This window comes from Dermochelys coriacea, chromosome 20, assembly GCF_009764565.3.
Source record: "Dermochelys coriacea isolate rDerCor1 chromosome 20, rDerCor1.pri.v4, whole genome shotgun sequence".
In the NCBI taxonomy this organism is placed as follows: domain Eukaryota; kingdom Metazoa; phylum Chordata; order Testudines; family Dermochelyidae; genus Dermochelys; species Dermochelys coriacea.
The window spans coordinates 18,790,444-18,810,881 of record NC_050087.2 but is presented as its reverse complement, the minus strand read 5'-3'; the positions used below and the strand labels follow the sequence as shown (position 1 = coordinate 18,810,881).

Here is a 20,438-nt window from a genome sequence, read left to right as displayed (position 1 = left end):
GAATAATACATTTTCCAAGTTGCATGCATGGTGGCTGCCAGGTCACGGTGGGTAATGGATTGGCCTTGACTAGCAGCATCAGGGTTAGAACTACCTGTGCCTCATCTCCTCTAGGATTTAACATGGAGATTGCTAAAGTAATGCAACAGCACCCCTCTTTGTAGGCCCAGATTAACCCATGTGCCCTTAGTGCACTTTCACAGGAACCCTGTCTCGGGGGGCCCCCGACCACTAGGGGAAAAAGCCAACTGAGCAGCACGGCAACCCCATGCAACAGGTTGCAACAGCCACTCACTCAGGTTCGGGCCGGCTGCCTCCTCTGCCCCCGTCATGATAGACGGCAGTCTGGCCAAACCTGAGGGGTGTGGAGCCATGCAATTGCAGGGGCGGGCAATGGGAGCGTGCTGTGCTGGGCAGCCAGGGTCTGGGGGAGCTGCCCTAGGCTGGGACAGGAGAGGTGCGCTGAGCTGGGAAGCGGGACGGGTGTGCTGGTGAGTGGCCAGGAATGTCCCAGAACTAAGTGTTGGGTGGGGGTGAGTTGTAGGGGGGTTATGGGATGAGTGGGGAGTGTTGGGGGACTGCAGGGTGAGGGATTGGGAGCAAGTGAGGGATGTTGAGATCGGGGGATGAGACGTTGGGAGTTGCAGTGATTGGGATGTATGTCAGGGCCGCTGGGATGTGTGTGTGTGGGGGGAGGCCGTCAGGATAGGTGGGGGCTGATGGAGGGTTGTTGGGGTATATGTGGGGTTGAAGAGCCATTTGGGGGCCCATGTGGGGATGGGGAGAGAGGGGCATTCTGGGGTGGGGTTGGTATGTATGGGGGGGCACTCCCTGTGCAGGAGCTCAGTGCACTGTTCGTGCCAGGCAAGGCTGGCAGCCCCTGGAGTAGCCCTAGTTTGAGGAAAGTGGGGGCTCCACCCATGTCCACAGGGCCCAAAAACTCAGGGCTTATCTTTTTGCAGAGCAGACGTGGCTACAGATGGCTGTGTCCCAGCTGGACCAGTGTGTTTAAGGGCAAGGAGCAGAGTCCCCTGCATCCCCTTCATACCTCTGTGCTGCTCTTGGTTGGCAATTCAGGAATAATCCCACCCTGTGCCCCCACAGCTCACCCCCTAACTCCTTTCCAGTCAGTTCCCGAAACCTCAACCTGACCAGCCCGAAGTTCTTCCAGACTGCAAGAAATTTAAATGCACAAATTGCTAATAATCTGGAGCTCAGCCTGAAACCATCACAACAGAGACCGCCAGAGATCCAGGGGTCTCCCTGGGGGAAGAGAGAGCAGGTGCCACCTTGCTTTCCAACCCCCCTGCTACAGAGGAATTCGGTCCATCTGAACGAAGCCAGGCAAGACATCAGGATCCTCCTTTCCATTTTACAAATGTGTAAACTGAGGCACCAGGTAGGGGTCACACAGTAAGTCAGTGGCAGAGCTGAGAATAGGACCCAGAGTCCTGACTCCCAGTCCTGTGCTTACACCACAACACTATCTTTCTTCTCAGTTAGGAAAGTCACCAGAAGCCTCTGGATGGCTTCAATGAATTATTGAGTTACTATTTTTAAAAGACAAGGAAGAAGAGCTTTGCCATTCAGGTATTGGTAGTGTTAATTTATACAGTGGTAGCTTCTAGTAGCCCCAGCCACGGACCACGACCCCACTGCACTAGGTGCTGTACATTGTTTAGTAGGTGTATTACGGTAGTGCCTAGGTCAGGGGCAGGCAAACTTTTAGGCCTGAGGGCTGCATCGGGTTTCTGAAATTGTATGGGGGGCTGGTTAGGGGAGGCTGTGCCTCCCCAAACAGCCAGGCATGGCCCGTCCCCCCATCCGTCCCCCCCGCTTCTCACCCCCTGATGGCCCCCCCGGGACTCCTGCCCCATCCAACCCCCCCGTTCCCTGATGGACCCCCAGGGACCCCTGCCCCATCCACCTCCCCTGCTCTCGGTCCCTTGACTGCCCCTGAACCCCCCCACCCCTAACTGTCCCCCACTGCCCCATCCAACCCCTTCCTTCCTGACTGCCCCCCCCGGAACCCCTGCCCCATCCAACCACCCCCTTTCCCTGACCGCCCCCAGACCCCTCAACCCTAACTGCCCTCTGCCCCAACTGCCCCCCACCACCCCATTCAACCCCCCTCCTTTCTGACTGTCCCCAGGGGGCCCCTGCCCACGCATCCCCCCTGCTCTCTGTCCCCGGACCACCACCGCCACCCCATCCAACCCCTCCTCTCCTTCTTGACTGCCCCCCTGGGACTCCTGCCCCCACTCAACCCCCCTGTTCCCCACTCTCTGACTGCCCTGACCCCTATCCATGCCCCTGACAACCCCCCGAACTCCCCTGCCCTCTATCCAACCCCCTGCCCTGCTCCCTGCCCCCTTACCGCGCTGCCTGGAGCTCCTGTGACTGGCAGCGTGGCTGCACCATGACAGGCAGCTGTGCCGCGTAGCACAGAGCATCGGGTCAGGCCAGGCTCTGCAGTGCCTCCGCCCAGGGTATTGCGCCATCCAGCAGTGTGGCTGCTGGGGAGCGGGGACAGTGGGGGAGGGGCCAGGGGCTAGCCTCCAGGGCCAGGAGCTCAGGGGTCAGGCAGGATGGTCCCAGGGCCTGATGTGGCCCGCGGGCCATAGTTTGCCCACCTCTGGCCTAGATGCTCCAGCCATGGACCATGTGCTAGGCGCTGTACATTGTTTATTAGGTGTATTATGGTAGTGCCTAGGTGCTCCAGCCACAGACGATGACCCCACTGCGCTAGGGGCTGTACATTATTTATTAGGTTTATTACGGTAATGCCTGGGCGCTCTAGCCACACATCACAACCCCACTGCGCTAGGCGCTGTACAAATACAGGAAAAACGTATCTCTAGAGGCTATCAAGAACCCTAGAGCTTGGGTCTTGCTGCCAAAGGTGGATCGGCAGTAAATACTCACCTACAGACATTTCTGAGCCAACTAATAGCTGGATTCCTCTTGGTGCCAATTGCCAAATTTATTCCCTTTTTGTGTCTCCATTTTCCTTTTTTAGGTTTCCAGGTTTATTTAATATTAGGAGAGAAAAATATTTCAACAGCTCTATTAAATAGAGCTCAGGTTCTATCCCTAGTGTCTCTGGGCTGGATGGTGGGAGCAGGAGCTCTGGGGGAAGGAGGCTGTGGAAGGAGCTGCAAAAATACGGGTGTTCACAGGTGGGACAAAGTGCAAATCCCTTATTGTCATGGTTTGGGCTTCTGCCTCCATTACAAATGTACAAATACAATTTCAAAACCAGGCTCTCTCACCCCAGATTTGTTTGGGGATGTAACATGCAGAAGTGGCTATTTGGGACTGCAACACACAGCATGCGAAGTATCCCGCAGACTGACGGGAAGGCTGTTTCACCAGCTACCTGTGTTTCCTTGAGGGAACTGGCAACATTTTAACTACACATTTGTGACAACAACAAACACGCTTTCATTTTGTTTCATCTCTGCTTCCAGATACACACAATACAGCTCCTGCCCGAACTAGTTCCTACTCTGGCACTTACTTTAATCTACAAAATGTAAAAATAACCCATAACCAGCCTAGCAAAGCAGCCCCATTCTGTGCTCCTGGAGCCCTTGCCAGCCACTCAAAATAGAGTCTATAAGTAACAGTCCAGGTGGCTCTACCCCCCTCCATAGGGGGGAGATAAACCAACTACCATCAGCCAAGCAGAGCAGAAACACAGCTCAGTGCCCTCTCCAAGCTCCATTGCGCTCACCAGGAACCAGTGCAAACAAACAGATCTAGCAGCCTGCCTGGAATGTCAATAGAATGGTGCCATTTTGCACCACAAATTTGGGGACCAAATTCCAAACCAGAATCTGGTCTCCTCACTGGCAGCTCCCTCCCTTTTAAACTAAGGGAACTCTATGCACTTCAGCTCCCGCAGGATGGCACAGCTGCATGCATCCCTGTCCCTCCCGGCTCTTTGGAAGATCTAACTTTCCCCTTAGGGGCAGAACATTCCAGGTCTTTGTTAGTAGTTGTCTTTGCTCAGATAGGCAGGGCCTGGGTCTCTGTTGCTCCGGAATCTCATGCTATCACACCTAGGCAAAATGCTTCTGTTCTGATCTGGAACCAGGCATAGAGCCACGGCGAGCCAGCTGCTTACTGTGCATGGTATTCTCTAGTACCCCATCACATCTCTCTCTCTCTGCATTTGCAACTCAGCAACGGGCCTACAACAGAGTTGTAGTGGCAAAGTTCTGCCTTCAGTTGCACTGGTGCATGCCCACTGATTTGAAGGGCGCTGTACCAGTGTAAGTCAGGGACTCCTGGGTTCTAGTCCCAGCTCCATGATCCTGGTCAAATCACAACCAGCCTCTGTTCCCCTACTACCTTGTCTATCTTACAGCTGGTCGAAACTCAGAAGTTCCATTCCTCAGGAAATTCTGACATTTTAAAATTTCCTTTAATCCTAAATTGGAACAAAACATCAAGATTTCAAAATTCACTGTGAAAAATTTCCATTTTGGAAACGTTTTGGAAAGATCAAAATGACCTTATCAAAGTGCTTCATTTCAGCCGTTCTATTTTAGAAACAATAAAATCAAAATGAAGTGCTCTGATAGTTTTTCTATAAACATTTTGACAAAGTGGATACTGTATGTTGCCGTGGATGTTTCAACTGTGTTGAATTTGCATTTTCCAATGGAAAACTGTTCCACTGGAAAAATTTTGACAAGCTCTATTCTATTTAGGGCAGGGACAATCTCTCACTACAACAGAACCCCGATTTTATGCACACCAATCTTACGAACAATAAGTTACACCAACCGTTCTTCCTTCCCTTGTGGAAAAAAAAATACATGACACAGTGAAAGTCATGGTGAAGAAGTAGACATCCCTTCACAGTCCAATACCTTCAGTGCATTGGAAAGTGCTTTTCAGTGGTTTGAAGGGCAAGCAGAAAGTGATGCAGTGCTCCATACTGTGGCTTATGCACTGAACCTGCTGTAATGTTGATATGTTCAATTTTATTATCTCCAATTACTCGGTAAAATAGGGGTTCTGTTGTTTGGGTCTGTGCAGCACCCAGTACAATGGGCCTCTAGATACTACTGCAATATACATAACCTGACCCTATGCTTCCTATCCCCTGCTGCATATCATTACAGTCATCTCTTCTTCACAGCCCATCTCCAGGAATCCATCTCACACCTGTTCTCTCTGCTTGGCTTCCCCCTTAATGGCAGCCTCAAACACAATAGCCAGAACTTGTGACATGGGGGGAACCAAAACTCAAAGCCAGAGGCACTTACTTCTCATAGTCATGCTTGCAGTACAGCTGCCGGTTGCGACAGTAACAGGTGCCCGACAGCGGCTGCAGGCAGGCGGCACACTTCACACAGCCTTCGTGCCAGGAGCACTCATTGACTCGCAAGAGGAACCGGTCGGAGATGGGCATGTCACAGCCGGCACAAACCTCCCGCATTTTGGAGTCTGACCCTGGCAACAGAGAAAAAGGCAAATGAGCCACACGAAGGAGGACTGGTTTCCAAATGAGGATGTGTGCTGCTAAGGTGGGATTCACCCCTGGGGAGGAGACCCGGCACAAGGCCTAGGTGCTGCTTAAATCCGGCTTCAAGGGCCGAAGCTGGATTTGAGCAGGGCCTAGGCCTCATGTTTGTGCTAAATCTGCTTTTAGAGCCATGTATTACTAGTGTCAATTGCTGTACGTGCACCCAGAAAGAGAGAGAGAGAGAACATTGTATTGGGCACATATTTTTACAATCTTATAAATAAGTAAAAAAGTTTGTCCCACAAAAATATATGGCATCTACAAGATTGGTTTATAATTTCCAGGTAGTACATTTTTAAAAATCCTCCCCCCTCCTCCCCAAATCCACCACTAAAGAGAAATATAGAATGCAGAAGACCATCCCCTCTGGACTGTAATAGCTAGATCTTCAAGAGTACCCAGCACTTACACTCAGGACTTGGTAGTCACATAATATCAGCATATTGGGGGCTCAAAATTTGCCCCGAGTGTCACTTGCACCATTGGCAAGATTTTCTGAAGTGATCTGCTCCCAGCAGCTTCCACTCTTTTCAGTGGTGATGGGGTGTGTGTATGTGTGTGTCTGTTCTCCATGGTTCTCAATGGCATAATATATGCACTCTCTGTTGTTCTCAGGGATGTGTGTGTGGTTGCTCTCTGTTGTTCTCAAGAGGAGCTGTTGGATGCTGAGTACTTTTGACAATCTACAATAAGAGTTTGGAAGGAGGTCAGATTTGGGTCTGAACAGCCTGCCTGTGCCTCCCAGGTGTATGCCAGATTAATCCCAGTCAGGGGTATGCGGTGCTAAACCAGTTAAAATAGCGAGAGCTCCAGAGACTTGAGATTTTTTCCCTGGACATTATCATCGCATAAATCTATGGCTACCCTTCAAAGGCTTCCCTGCGATAACTCCAAGGTAAAGGTGTGCGCGTAGGTAATAAATACGCTATCTGGCACATTGGATCTGGGCTGTAGGCTGAGCCAGGCAGGTATGAAGTACCTTAGCTGAGTGCACCGTCTCCCCACCCATCATGCTGAGCTGCTCAGGTTTTTAAACCCTTGATTTGTCCTGTCCCTTCACCAGCCTCTTGTTCTTTTATCTTCCTTTGGGCAGGCTCGTGGGGCAGAGCTCACCCAGAGCTCACTGTGGGGGTGGGAGAGGTGCCAGCTAGTCACATACGTGACATTTACCCCTCTTGTAAGGGCTTAAGTGGGGCCTAGGCCTCATGCTGGGCCCTGCCCAGAGGCAGGGGTCGGGCAAGGGCCTTGTGCTGGGACCTGCTGGGGTCAGACAGGCCTGATGGTGGGCCCTGCCCAAGAGCAAGGGGTGGGAGCTAGGCCTTGTGTTGGAGCCTGCGAGGGGGACACGCAGGTGTCTAGGCCTCCCGCTGGGCCCTGGTCAGGGTGAGTTTTATCCCATGTGAGCACTAGGGATGTCGCAGTCATGAGAGAACTGGCATGTCCAACAAAGAAAAGCCACAGAATTCCCTCCTCAGAGATGCTCTGTGCCCCTCTCATCTGCGGACGCAAAGCAGCCCTGTTTTGGAAATGGGCGCTATATGCACATCGTTGGGGGGAAGTGGGCGGTGTGATTTCTAGGCAGTCTGCAAAGATAGAAGGGAAGAGTTGATTTTCCAGCCTTGCAAAACTCACTACCTAGGGGATCTGCGAGGCAAGCAGGGATACTAGGCAGCCCTGGTCATGCACCCTCCAATAATAAAGGTTCTGTGGGTCAAATCAGCCCCTCAGCAACATCTGTGCAGGCTCCTTGCACTCAGCAGAGTGTCACAATTCAGTTGTCTGCAACGGGTGTGACAGAGGACAGACCCTGCCCAAGCCACTGACTCTCTAACTAACAATTCTGATGATGTATGAGCCAGGCTAGAATCCAGGGGCCTGATTCCTTGGCCCCTCGCACCTCATATATTCACTTTCTGCAGTGTAAAGTGAGTGTAAAAAGTTACTCTCCCAGTATGGTAGCGTTCTATGTTCACGTCCTTGCACTGGGGTAAATCACAGTACCCGGTGCAAGGTAATGGAGAATCAGGCTCTGTGCTTTACAGATTTTGCATCATATCTTAGATTGGGAAGTCTCTGGGGCCCAGCCTGGTCTCTGTTATTTGTTTGTACAATGGGGCCCTTAGGTGTTACTGCAATAGAAACAAACCGTAGCTGTGATTCAAGGAAGGTGCCAGGAGAGCCCTAACCCTGTGTGGCCTGACACTGCCCTGGCTCTGTCTCAACCTCTTCCGTTAGACAATCATTTCCTGCTGCATCTCGCTGCTTAAGCAGGATTCTTTACTACGGCAGCAACAACCTCTGCTGCCTCCCCACCAGGCTCTCACCAAGCCACGTGCTTGCCAGTATGGAAGAAGATGGGCAGATGTTCTTGTGGCCTGGGAGAGGGAAGTGAGAGCAGGGGAAGCAGCTCAATTTGATGGAGGAATATCAGTGCTGGGAGCTTTTGGGAAAGTGGCAGCTAAAAGAAACGCAGCCCTGTTCCTCTCCATGGCCTCCTGAGCTCTTTTACTGCCTGTGTGTTGGAGTCCAGCAGCTCAGGATCTCCCCAGATCAGTTCCTAAAGTCGTCTGAAAAAAGGGTGTGTGGGAAGTCTAACCATGATCTGGAAGCAGCAGGTTTGATGAAGACTTGTCTACACAGGGACATCCAGGAAAATGAATCCAAATTAACTAAAGATGTGAATTTGAAGTGGTTTAGTTAAACCACATTGAATCCCTGCGTGGATACTGTTATTTAGAATGGAACTGGCCTTAATTTGGTTTAGTGAAGTGAATTGAGTTAAGATCACTTTAACTTTGAATACCAGCATCCACACAGGGATTTAATGAAGTTTAACTAATCCACTTCAGTTTAACACTTTTAGTTAATTTGCAACAATTTTCCACTAAGTGACCAGGCTTGATTTATTTGTATGTATTTATTTTTGCCAGGTCTGCTCCTCCTGGAGAATTCCTCCCACATACACTGTAAACATTGCCCCAGTGCTTCTGCCACTGTTAGGGGCATGAATCAGGGTTCTAGGAAGCAATGCCTCCTGCCTCTGGTTTCTCCTGGAGCATTACTCACTCAGTCTTGCTCTGCTTGTGTTTTGTTTCTGTTCTCTTCCCCGCTTTAATCTTTATGTTTTCTCTTACGTCTCTCTCTCTCTTCTGCCTCCAGCTCCTCTTACCCCAATTTCTTGCCCCTCCCACTGCCTCTTCCTTCATCCTTCCCCCCCTTTCCTTTCACCAAACTCCACATGAGAGGAGCCTAGAAGTGAGTACAGTTAAGCATTCATTGCATTTCAGCAGCACAGCCCTACAGTGCTCTATGCACCTGTAGAGAGTCCAGGGCTGGAATAGCAGGAGAGCTGGGGGTCAGGATTGAGGGGCATCTGAAGAGTTAGGGGGAGGAGCCCAAGGCTGGAATAACAGGGGACTGTGGGTCAGGATTCAGGGGCAGCGGAACAGCTGTGTGTGGGAAGCGCATAACTGGAAGAGTGGAGCAAAGTGTAGCCATTTGGAATCTGTGGAGGGGCAATTTGCAAAGTGTCTGCCTTCTTTATGTCTAGTTGTAGCAAGAACTAGAGTCTTTCATGAGTACCAAACCCACCTACAACAGCAAAATGGTCCAAGACACTTGCTTGAGCTCAGCCCAGTACAGTTCCGAGCAGGCTCAGACAAGGCAGTTACTAGGATCCTCTTTAGCGCTAAGCTACTGGCCCATCACTAGCCTTTAAGGGTACCCTTATCATTGTTACATAAAACCAGGAGAAATCATTCACAGTAAGTAACATTAATTGGGTTCATCAGGGCTTGTTACCGTAGTTGGCACCTTGGGAGACTGAAGATCATGAGTGAAGGCGGCTACTCACCCCACTTTCTTGCCCCTGTTAGATTTTGCGTTCAGACTCACTAGGACCTGAGCCAGCTCCCTCCGCTAAACTGCTGCCTCTGGAACTGCAAACAAGCTGCCCGTATGATCCATTCCTGAGCAGGGCTGCCTGAGTGTGGCTCTGCCAGCATCAACTGACATTCAGAACTACGCCAAGCCCTAGACAGCTTACAGATTCAAACACATTCTGCACTAAATCCTGGGGCTTGCAAATCAGAGGATGGGGCCAGCTGGAGGGAATAAAACCTATAAACCCTCCCTCATCCCCTCAGCATCCAAAGGGAAACATCTTGCCCATGGAGTAATGGAGGCAGCATGACTTAGTGGGGTGAGCACTAGACTGGACTGGGACCCAAAAGATCTAGGTTCTATTCCCTGCGATCAATGGTGGCAAGACATTTCCCTTCCCACCCTGTGTTGGTCTTGTCTATTTAGCCCATAGGCTCTTTGGGGACGGGACTCTTTCTTACCAAGGTCTGCTCCACACTCGCTATTTGTATCAGCTAGGGGTGTGACTTCTTACTGACAGAGTTATACCAATGCAACTCCTTGTCTGAACACAGTTATACCAGGATAGCTTACTTCCCTTCGCTTAGGGAATAGTGCAAAGTGTATGTCTCTAACAAACACATAGCAATACAGGTGCATGTGGGGTGTAAACACACCCTCCCGAACAGGGGTGCGGGAACAATTTTTACAGTAGGGGTGCTGAGAGCCATTGAACCGAACTGTAAACCTTGTATATAATGGAAACCACTTCAAGTCAGGAGGTGCTGCAGCACCCCTAGTTCCACACCTATGATATAATATATGTCAGTGTGCTCATTTTGCCAGGGAAGAGGATAAAAGACCAAACAAGTGACAGATGTGAGCTGCATCGCTTAACACACTATGGGAAGGCGATCAGATAGCACAGTGATGAGACGGGTGTAAGAACCTATACCCAGCTACACCTGTGTACGCACATTTATATTGTTATAACTGCTTCCAGTAGGGGGGTTGTGCTGCTTCACCTAATCCAGGATACAGTAGTTAGTCCAGGATAGTTAAAGCAGCACTTTTGTGTATGGATGGGTTTACCTGTCTGTGCTGCCCCCAGCACATGGAGCCCCAATCTCAACTGGGACCTTTTAGCGCTACCATAATACCTATCATGAAAATGATTCTCTGTAAAGGTCATCCAGCTCTACCGTAAAACCTGTAAAAACGTAGCCACTTAATAATGGCTCTAGAGCGGGCAGTGAGAGATTTGATGGGTTTTTTTTACTAGATGAAGTATGATCGCATGGTTTGTCCCATGACCTTTGTTGCCTGAACTCACTGTCTCTGATGCTGCAATAGGCACTGTGCAAGCAGACCCCTGCAGGGCTTAATTTGTAAGGAAAGAGGTGCCGGGGCTCAAACAATTTTTTTACATTCATAACTGACACAGCAAGTCCAGAGATGCCGGGACTATGAACTGCCAAGCCCAGAGGTGCCGGAGCTCAGCCCTGGCACAGATTAAGCACTGATACCCTGGCATGGCATGACTGGAACTTGAGAGTATAAACTCTTAGAGCCAGGGCCCGTGCTGTATGTAAGGGGTCTAGAACACAGTGGGGGCTTCTGCTGTAATCCAATGAATTAATAATGGTCCCTCCCCCTCCAACTCATTATTGCTAGCACTCCCCTTAGCTGCACTGTGCCTGTCAGCCTTGTCATCACAAGCAAGTAAATTCAGTCAGGACAAATTCACTCCAGGTTGCGATGGGTGAGTCCTAGCAGCCGAAAAGAATGTTGGCAGGGAGGGGCTATGATTTGTGAGGAGGGGCTCATTTTTTGAATGATCAAATAAGTTTAAAAAAAAATCTTTAAAATTGTTTGCTTTGTGCTTGTCTAACTTGAAGACACCTTTTTCTTATTCAAAACATTCGACCAGCTCAGAAGAGAGGACCTGATGCATCTTTAGAAGAAAAACAAATGAAATGCAGCAACAAAGCTCTGAGCTGCTGGACCTGCTACTGTCAGTCATGTAGGATGGAGCTGCAGCACTTCAGTACCAGATCAATTGCAAGAGCGCAGTGAAACTGCACAATGTACACTGAGAAGCATTAAGGCCTCAATTCAGCAGAGCTCTAAAGCGCCTGCTTAATGTAGGCATATGCTGAAGTTCCATTTGACTTCCATGAGACCTAAGCATGTGCCAAAAAGTTAAGCATGTGCATAATGACATTGCTGAATAGGGATGGATTTAAGCAGGTGTCTAAAATGAGGTACATGCTTACATGCTTTGTTGAATCAGGGCCCAATGCTGCTTATCGATAAATATTCAAAGAGACACCTAAGGGATTGGGGATAGTGTAGACAACACTTTGCAGGAGTGAGGTCAGGCTCAGGTCTAAACCCACACAAACAAAAAAGGTCCCATTTAAAGCAGAAAAGGTGAGGCTGTGGTGCTAGTTTTAGTGCTTGCACAGCAGAAGTCAGGATGGGGTGTCAGGGGAGGTTCCCTGTTGTTTGGTGGTGAAACATGCGAGCCTGTTCATGATACTCACCTGTCACTAAGGCTGAGGGATCTCGTTTTGCCTAATTTGGAACTGTGGATTTGAAAGCTTGGCTCAAACGCAGAGGACAGTAGGGGCTTGTCTTCACTGCAGAATTAGCTCAAGAGTTGCCCCTAGCTTGAGTCCTGTCCACACACAAAGCCCCCTTAACTCAAGTGTGGCAGGACTTGTAACTCAAATTGGTTGCACTGTCAGCTCCTCACCGGCTAACAATCACACAGTTCCAGTGTCAGATTGCTGTATGGCTGCTCTCACTCATGCTAGGCTAGGAGCAGAATTAACTCAGGTTTAGATAAATCTGAAGTGAAGACATACTCAAGGGTTCATGTCCCACTTAGGGGGGAGAAAGAAAAGTTTTCATGAAAAAATAGCTGCCAGAGTTAGATTCCCAAGGGCTCAGCACCCACAACTGGGGACAGATTTTCAAGAGCTCATTTCCCACCCAGGCACCTAAATAGAGACCAGATTTTCTAGACTGCTCAGCTCCAAAAGTGCCCAGGTGGGATTCCTTAGAAAATGTGGCCCATGGTCTTTGTCAGGAACTGGTTGGAAAAATGGATTTTTTTGTTCCCATGGAAATATTTGACTTTTCATCAAAACTCCAAAAACTGTTGGTGGTGGTTGGTGTTTTTGTTTGTTTGACAAAAAGCAAAAGTTTTCTGTGGAAAGGAGACACTGTCCACATACATTTTCATTTGGTCAAAAACCCAGTTTTCTGTCCAATAACGGTTTCAATGCAAGATTTCAAAACCAGCTCTATTTTTGTCCCATTAGCCGTATAGTGTGTAACTTTCTGTGGTTGGGTTTTGTGGTGACTGCAACCCCTTACAAAAAACAAAGGCTTCCCCGTTAGGGGATTTGGGGGGATTCTTTAATATTTAAATAGATTTTGGGGGGAGGGAGTAGGAACAGATATTTAAATGGAGAACAAAGGTATGTGAACTTGAGCTAGCTCTGAGAACTAAAGAGAGCCACAAAACTTCAGATGCTGAAGTTCCCCCTCCTTGTTCAAAACACACTTTACATTAGATTATTAAATGACCAAGTGAGCCTGTTGCCAAGGATTACACTATGTGGAATGCCACAGAGCCCTGCCCATGGCCAGCCTGTATTGTGATTCACTGACACTGGCCATGAGAGCAGGAGAGCTGAGGGCACGGTCAATAATTCACACCTGGAGTTTTGTTAGGCACAAGGCCAAGCACCCAGCAATAACTTAAGAAAACGTAAAGAGAACAATCCAATCACGGGATGGAGGATAAAAGATGTGAAGGGTATAAGTGGGAATGCTGCTTGTCTGTATAACATCTAATCCCTAGTAGAGTCACAACCTCCTCGGAAGGGGCTGGACTTGAAACTGGAAGTAAACAAGCCTCTGACATTTTGGATCCTACCGACTGCAAGGCTTTAAAATTAAAGGGTAGAAAAATGCAGCAGTTTGAGTTAAAAACATGAGATTTTAAAAATCTTGTTCCTGTTCTGAGCTGGGAACTGGCAAGATGGCTAATGAGTTCCAATCAGCAAAATGTGCAGGATTAATTTAAAGAGCAAACTGCTTTCAAGAATCCCATTGAAATGTTTCAGAGTAGCAGCCGTGTTAGTCTGTATTCGCAAAAAGAAAAGGAGTACTTGTGGCACCTTAGAGACTAACAAATTTATTTGAGCATAAGCTTTCGCTTATGCTCAAATAAATTTGTTAGGAATGCATCCGATGAAGTGAGCTGTAGCTCATGAAAGCTTATGCTCAAATAAATTTGTTAGTCTCTAAGGTGCCACAAGTACTCCTTTTCTTTTTCCATTGAAATGTAAGTTTGTCGATTCCTTACCAAATTAATTCATAGATTCTAAGGCCAGAATGGACATGGTCATCTGGTCTCACCTTCTGTGAAACACAGGCCACAGGAGTTCCCTGTGTCATTTCCTGCTTAGGGTCCAATAACTGGGCTGGATGTAGAGTAGATCTTTTAGAAGAATCCCATCTCGATTTAAAGATGGCCAGTGATGGAAAGTCCCCCACAACCCTTGGCAAGTTGCTCCAATGGTTAATAACTCTCCCTGTTAAAAGTGTGCACCTGGTTTCCAGTCTAAATTTGTCTAGCCTCAACTTCCAGCCATTGGATCTGGCTACAACCAGGGTGAAGAGCCTTCTATTATCAAATTTCTGCCCTCCAACAGATATTTGTGGACTTGGATCAAGTCACCCCTTAACCTTCTCTTTGTTAAGCTACCGAGAGGAGCCTGTCAGGAGGCAGAATTAGCTCCTTTCGGGTGCACAGCTGGAATATTTTGGGGCTCCCCCTTACCTCTCCTCCACACTCCAACAAATATGAATTGCATTATTTTCACAAACCACAAAATTCACCAACACAAGACATGGACATTTATTAAACACTCCACATTAAATAACGAATATTTGCGGTTAACACTAAATCAGGGGCCGCAGGCATCGTTTAGGTCAGTCTGCCTTACCTTACTGCCCTCACAGGTCTGTCAGGGGCAGGTTTCTAGCCCTGTAATTATCCTCCTGTCCCTTCTCTGAGCCCTCTTCCCTTTATCCGCATCCCTCAATTCGTGTGGAAAACACTCAGGCCCCACACCCAGACTTGCACCAAACTAACGGGCTGTGTGAACTCAAAGCCATGTAGTTCTTTCAGCGCCAGTCTGTGTGTAGACAAGTAGCGGTGCTGGAACTAGGGGGGGCTGCAGCACCCCCGGCTTGGAGCAGTAACAGCAAACACCAAATCCATCAGCAGCACCCGTGTAGACAAGCCCCGGCTCTATTCTAGAGCTCTGGGTTGAGACGGGGGACGCCGGGCAGTCAGCAGCGATGAGGTGCGACCCAGCCAGCCCACTCCCTACCGGGGGAGGAGGGTCTGTCTCTCGGCTGTCCCAGGCCATACAGACACTCACCGAAGCCCAGCACTGGGGTGGCCTGCTGCAAGCAGGATGGTGCCTCCTCCGTCTTCATGTTCCAGCCGTGCTGGGGAGAACCTGGTGGGGGAGAGACTGGGTTAGTTCTGCACGGGATGGGAGGGGTTGCCCTGGGTCTGGGGAGGGGTCAAGTAACGGGGGGGGGAGGGAAGGAGGATCCCCTGATCTGGAGGGGAGGGGGTTTCTCAGCTGAACCTCCCGGGGTGGGAGCGGAGCTTCAGGGGGAGACACCCCCAGGAAAGGAGGCGGCGGAACCTAACCCCTGCGTCCTGGCCCAACCCAACCTCCCCAGCTTTTGCAACAGAGCAACCCTTCCCCCTCCAACCTGTGCGGGTCTGTCCCCCCATGGCTCCCATCTGTCCGTCCCCACCGCTCCTCCTGTCCCCCAAATGTCTGGCCACGAATCTTCTTTTCTGTTCCCCACAGCTCACCATGTTCTCCTGTCTGTCCCCCACCTCCCTGTATCCCCCTGTCCGCCCGCCCCTTCTCCCACCGCACATATTAGTCCCCTAATCGCTTTACATTATTCTGGGCAAAAAAGAACCTCCCCCGCCACCATTATCGACCTCCAGGCTCTCCGAGTCCTGTGGGGGAAAGAACCCCCCGGAGGTTACCCTGGTTCAACCCCCGCCCCCGCCTCCAGTGAGCCATGGATCGGCCCCGGAGATAGAGGAGTATCGGGGCCGGGATAGGGTAGATTGGCGGGCGGGGAGAAAGACGGGGGGGCTGGTGGGGTAGGTTACAGGGGGAAGTTATGGAGCAGGATTGGTTCGTTATGGGGCGGATAATGCGGGTTAAGATGGGCTAAATGTGGGAAGGATAACTGGGTCGGACGTGGGGCGGGTTACCGGGGTAGGATATGGGGCGGATAACGGGCTCGGACGTGGGGTTCTCTGCCCGCAGCCCTGGGGCGGGGAGAATCCCACTCCCCGTTTCCGCCTGTTGCTTTAATCCACGGAGCCGAGGTGGGTTTTTACCCACCCCGATCCCTGGCGGGCAGCGCCCGGCAGGCGGCTCCTTCCTCCGCCGAGTCTCGCTGGGTTCGGCTCGATGCCCGCGGTTCCGGTTCGCGACCCGCTCGGCGCCGCTGGGTCAAGCGAGCCCCGCGGAGCCGCTTTAATGGAACCACAACGAATTCTCCGCCCCTGCGCCCCGGAGCCCGCTAGCCCCGGCCGGCCCCGGCCGGGTAAATTCCCCGCAGCGCCCCGGCAGCCCCCCGACCCCCAGTCCTGCTCCCGCAAGCCGCATTCACCTGCAGGCGCGTCCTTCCCTTCGGCCCCGCAGCCGCCGCTCTCCGGAAAACGGGGCCGGGCCGGGGCCGCGGAATCGGAACCAACGAAATTTCGTTCGTTTCTCGGGTTAGTTACCCCAATACCCGGCGCTTTGGTGTCCTTCGTGCGGAGCTTTCCCGGGCCCGCGGACTTCGCTTGTCGCCGCAGTAATTTCGGGGCGAGTCCCGGGCCCCCAGCGCTAACGAGCCTGCCGGGTTTCTGCGGCCGAACCCCCCGGTTAGGTCCCGGCTCGGCTTCGTTTGTTCCTTTGGGACTTGCCCGCAGACCGGGGCGGGTCGCTGCCTGCTGGCGGGGGCTCTGGCTGCGCGGCGGGCCCCGGTTCCGCATGCGAGCCTGGCTTTGTCCCTGCTCTCCGGGCGCCGGTGGGACCCCAGAGCTCTAATCGCGGGGGGTGAGATCCTGGCTCCCTCCAAGTCCAGGGGAGTTTCTGCGCTTGGCTTCCCTGGAGCCGGGAGTTCGGGGCTGCTCCGCCCGCGTGTGCATATTTACACCCTGTTCTCCGGCAGGGCAGCCCCCCCAGCAGGGATTTCTCCCTCCGGCTCCGCCGAGAGACCAGACCTGCCTGGGACAGACGGGCAGAGCACGGAGCTGGCTAGCGCCCCTCACCGCTGAGCCGGGGCAGCGGCTGCAGCCTTGGGGAATTTTCAACCCCAATTAAGTGCCAGGGTTACCCACGCACCGCAGGGAAATTGGGGGACAGGGAAGGGATGCGCCCAGCCAGGAGGGGAGCTGTGTCCCAGGGTCTCCATAAACCATGGATAAGTTGGTGCCTCCGAGCTGAGACCTCCGCCCCATGGGTATCCCTCCCCCCGGCCCATGCACCCATCTCCGGTTGCAGCGACGCGGGGAGGAGAACAGACAAAAATCTCGACACCTACCAGGCTTGGAGGCTTGCCCAGCGCAGGCTGCAATGCCAGAACCAGAGACTTCCCCGGCCGCTCCAGCGGCTAACGGGGGGCTCCTATTGTCTGAGGCCAGGATCCAGGGGGAGAAAGTCGCGCTGTTGCTCCCAGACACAACAAGTCCATCCCCAGCGCCCGGCTCAGACTGCCAGGGCTTCCCAAGGCCCCGTCCGCCTCCTCGCCCCCACCCCCAGAGCGAGCGAGCTTCAGAGGCCAGCGCATCCAGGGGTCCCCAGCAAGCCTCGCCCACCCGACTCTGCAGCCCCCGGAGCCCGGGCTCCGCAGGGGGCAATAGAGAGACCCAAATTCAAGGAGTTTTTAAAGGCTGTTCCGGGGCGGGGCGTTTCCTATAGGTCCGAGGGGATCGATCACACGCATTAATTCGAAGTGAAGCCGGTGTCTCACACAGAGCCGGAGCGAGCGGGGTTAATCGCTGGAGACCCGAGCGCAGATCTGCTCCGGGGCGGGCAGGAGGGTGAAGGATCCGCGGTGGAAGTGGGGCTCTGGCCAGGCCCCGCGGGAGAAGCCAGGGTCAGCTTATATAGACCGGCAGCCAGCCTATGGAGACCGGGACTGGCCCAGACTAGGCATTTGGTTGTGGGTTCCAGGGGCAAGGCGCAGCGAGTCCCGGGCTAGTGGCCGCGCTGCGGTACTTGTAGGATTGTGGGGTCACCGCGGGGTCCCTGCACCAGCTCCTGCCAGGCGTTATAGTGCGACTGGGCCATATCCCGGCCTGGGGAGTCACCCGCAGCGAGCACCCGGCGGAGCGGGCCGGGGCCTGGGGCTAAGAGCTGGCACCTGTGGCGAAACAGGCCGGCCGGGTGAGGGGTCTGAGTGTCTGTGACAGACCCCACGCGTGACCGCGACCCGGGGGCTGCTCGGACCGGGGGAGTGACCGGTCAGCTCGGGGCAAAGACGGCGCGGCCCTGCTCCGTGGCTGTCTCTCGCCGCAGCTGCTGGAGGGGCAAAGGGCAGGGTCCCCCCATAGGCATGGGTAGGGCCGGAGCCCAGCGGCCGGGCGCTTTGCGACGGTCGTTACAGGCCGGATCCGATGGGCTCGGGTTAATCCGCTTTGTGTAACAAACCGAAGCTGGGTAACGCGTGAAAGTGCCCGAAACCGGATCTACACTCCCCCCCCCGCATTAACTGCCCCAAACCGGGTCTATTCTCCACAGGGCAGAGACAAGAACCGACCGGCAATGGGCCCCGCAGCGTGTCCCGGGACCTCCCTCCTGTGGGGGAGGGTCGGAGCGGGGAAGGGCGGGGGGACCGGGGCAGCTCGGCGAGGGGTGTCGGGGCGCCCAGGGGCGCGTCCCCGCGTCTTGGCTCTGGGGTGTTTAAGGCGCAGCCACATTAATTCCCATGGTCCGTTCATCGTAATTAGCAGCCGCAGTCCCGGCTGGGCTCAGACCCGAACTGGGGGAGGGCGGAGGGCTGCGGACCCTTTAGGGCTGCAGGGGGCACCGCCCCTCCCTGGTGCCTGGGCTAGGGGGCTGAGCAGTGAAGGCGGGGGGCAATGGGGTGCAGAGGATGAAGGGGTGTGGGGGCTGGGAATTGGGGGATGGAGGGGGGAGTACGGGGGGATAAAGGGGTGTGGGGATTGCGGGAGTATGAAAGGGAGTGCAGGGATGAAGGGATGTGGCGGTTGAGCAGTGAAGGCGGAGGGCAATGGGGTGCAGGGGATGAAGGAGGCTGGGGGCTGGGAATTGGGGGTGCAGAGGGATGAAGGGGTGTGGGGTGGTGAAGGAGATAAAAGCGGGTGGGGGGATGAAGGGGTGTGGGGTGGTGAAGGAGATAAAAGCGGGTGAGGGGATGAAGGGGTGTGGCGGGTGTAAGGGGTGGGGGAATGAAGGGGATAAAAACGGGTGGGGGGATGAAAGAGGGTTGGGGATAAAGGGGTGTGGAGGGTGTGAGGGGATAAAAGCAGGTGGGGGTGGGTGGGGGGATGAAACGGTGTGGAGGGTGTGAGGGCATAAAGGGGTGGGGGGGCTGGGTATAGGTGGTACAGGGGATGAAGGGGTGTGGAGGGTGTGAGGGGATAAAAATCGGTGGGGGTGGGGGATGAAGTGGGGTGTGCCAGGAAGTGGCTGGGAGGCTACAGGGTTTTTCTTGCCAAAATTTTCACACACAAAAAAAACCTGAAGAAAATTCTCAACAGGGAGAAAGCCCAGAACCACTCCCACCCTGCTCCCTGCGACCCCCTTTATGCCCTCTGGACCTTGCCCCATCATGCCCCCTCAGATTTCCCCCCCACGGGGGGATGATAGCTCAGTGGTTTGAGCATTGGCCTGTTAAACCCAGGTTTGTGAGTTCAATCCTTGAGGGAGCCATTTAGGGATCTGGTCCTGCTTTGAGCAGGGGGTTGGACTAGATGACCTCCTGAGGTCCCTTCCAACCCTGTTATTCTATGATTCCCCAGAGACCCTTCTCTCCGTTTCATGGATTGGAGTTTTACCTGGGATATAATCGGGGGCCCTGGGACCCTCTCAGGGGAACAGATGGGGTGGGGGTGGGGCAGCAACTGGCCTGTGGGGGTGTCAAATGCCCCAGGGTGCACAACACCCCCTTACTAGAGCCCTTATTTCTGGTAGAGAAGTAACCGTGCAGCCCTGGGTCTCTGCCCCAGCCTGCTGCCCAGGCCGGGCTGGGAGAGGGCCCTGCACCTGGCCAGCTGGGGGACCTGACCTGCCTGAGGCTGCCCAAGTGCAACAGGTGTGTGACCCTCCTTAGAGGCTCTCCACCCCTGGGACCAAGGCCCTGAAATGTTCCTTGGGCTGCACACCCACAGCCTGGGCAGCCTTGTCCAGGGTGCAGCAGTAACCCCAGTCCACCATTTCCTGCCCCCTGCAACCTGTGCTCAGCCAAGGCTGGCATTGGGAGACCTCTGCTGCCCTCCTCAAACATTTTCACCCCATTTTTAATTAAATCTAAAAATAAATACAGTATGTTTGGTTTAAATAAAAGTTTTAGATGTTTTGGCAGCAAACGTGTGTGTGTGTGTGTGTGTGTATTCATTCTTTCCCTCCTGTTTCGAGTGGAGAAGAAGGGAGGCAGGGTGGAGGAGGACCAAAAAACCCAAACCTGAATTGTTTTGAGTTTTGTTTTGTTGAAACTTTTCCCAAAAAGTTTGGGTGAAATTTGCCCATTTCTTTTTTAACTTGTCACAGCCAATCCTGCCCATTCTCTGACCCGCTGTAGCCCCCAGGTACTTTCCTAGTCCCCCTGGCTAGAGTTCCAGCCATGGCCTTTTCTAGTACGCTTCCCCTGGCAGTTGCAATGCATGCGGTTGCCAGGCCTTGGAGTGCAGCAGCTTCTTGGCAAAATCTCTCCCCAGGCAGCCGCTACAGATGAAGGCGCT

General features: G+C 52.8%; 1 protein-coding gene across 2 annotated transcripts in view; it reads right to left on the bottom strand.

Annotated features, from left to right (window-relative positions):
- Positions 1 to 17,921, bottom strand: part of LOC119846164 (LIM homeobox transcription factor 1-alpha-like) — a 67,165-nt gene extending 49,244 nt beyond the window's left edge. The window contains exons 1-3 of one of the 2 annotated variants that reach the window (XM_038379439.2): positions 17,057 to 17,921; positions 14,866 to 14,946; positions 5,280 to 5,466 (exon numbers count right to left, since the gene is read on the bottom strand). In XM_038379439.2, the coding sequence (XP_038235367.1) occupies positions 5,280 to 5,466; positions 14,866 to 14,923 (245 nt within the window). In that variant the 5' untranslated portion in view covers positions 14,924 to 14,946; positions 17,057 to 17,921. Of the gene's footprint in view, positions 1 to 5,279; positions 5,467 to 14,865; positions 14,947 to 16,138; positions 16,921 to 17,056 lie in introns of those variants that run through there. The other variant, XM_038379440.2, reaches the window with a different exon arrangement.
- Positions 17,922 to 20,438: the final 2,517 nt, after the last annotated feature.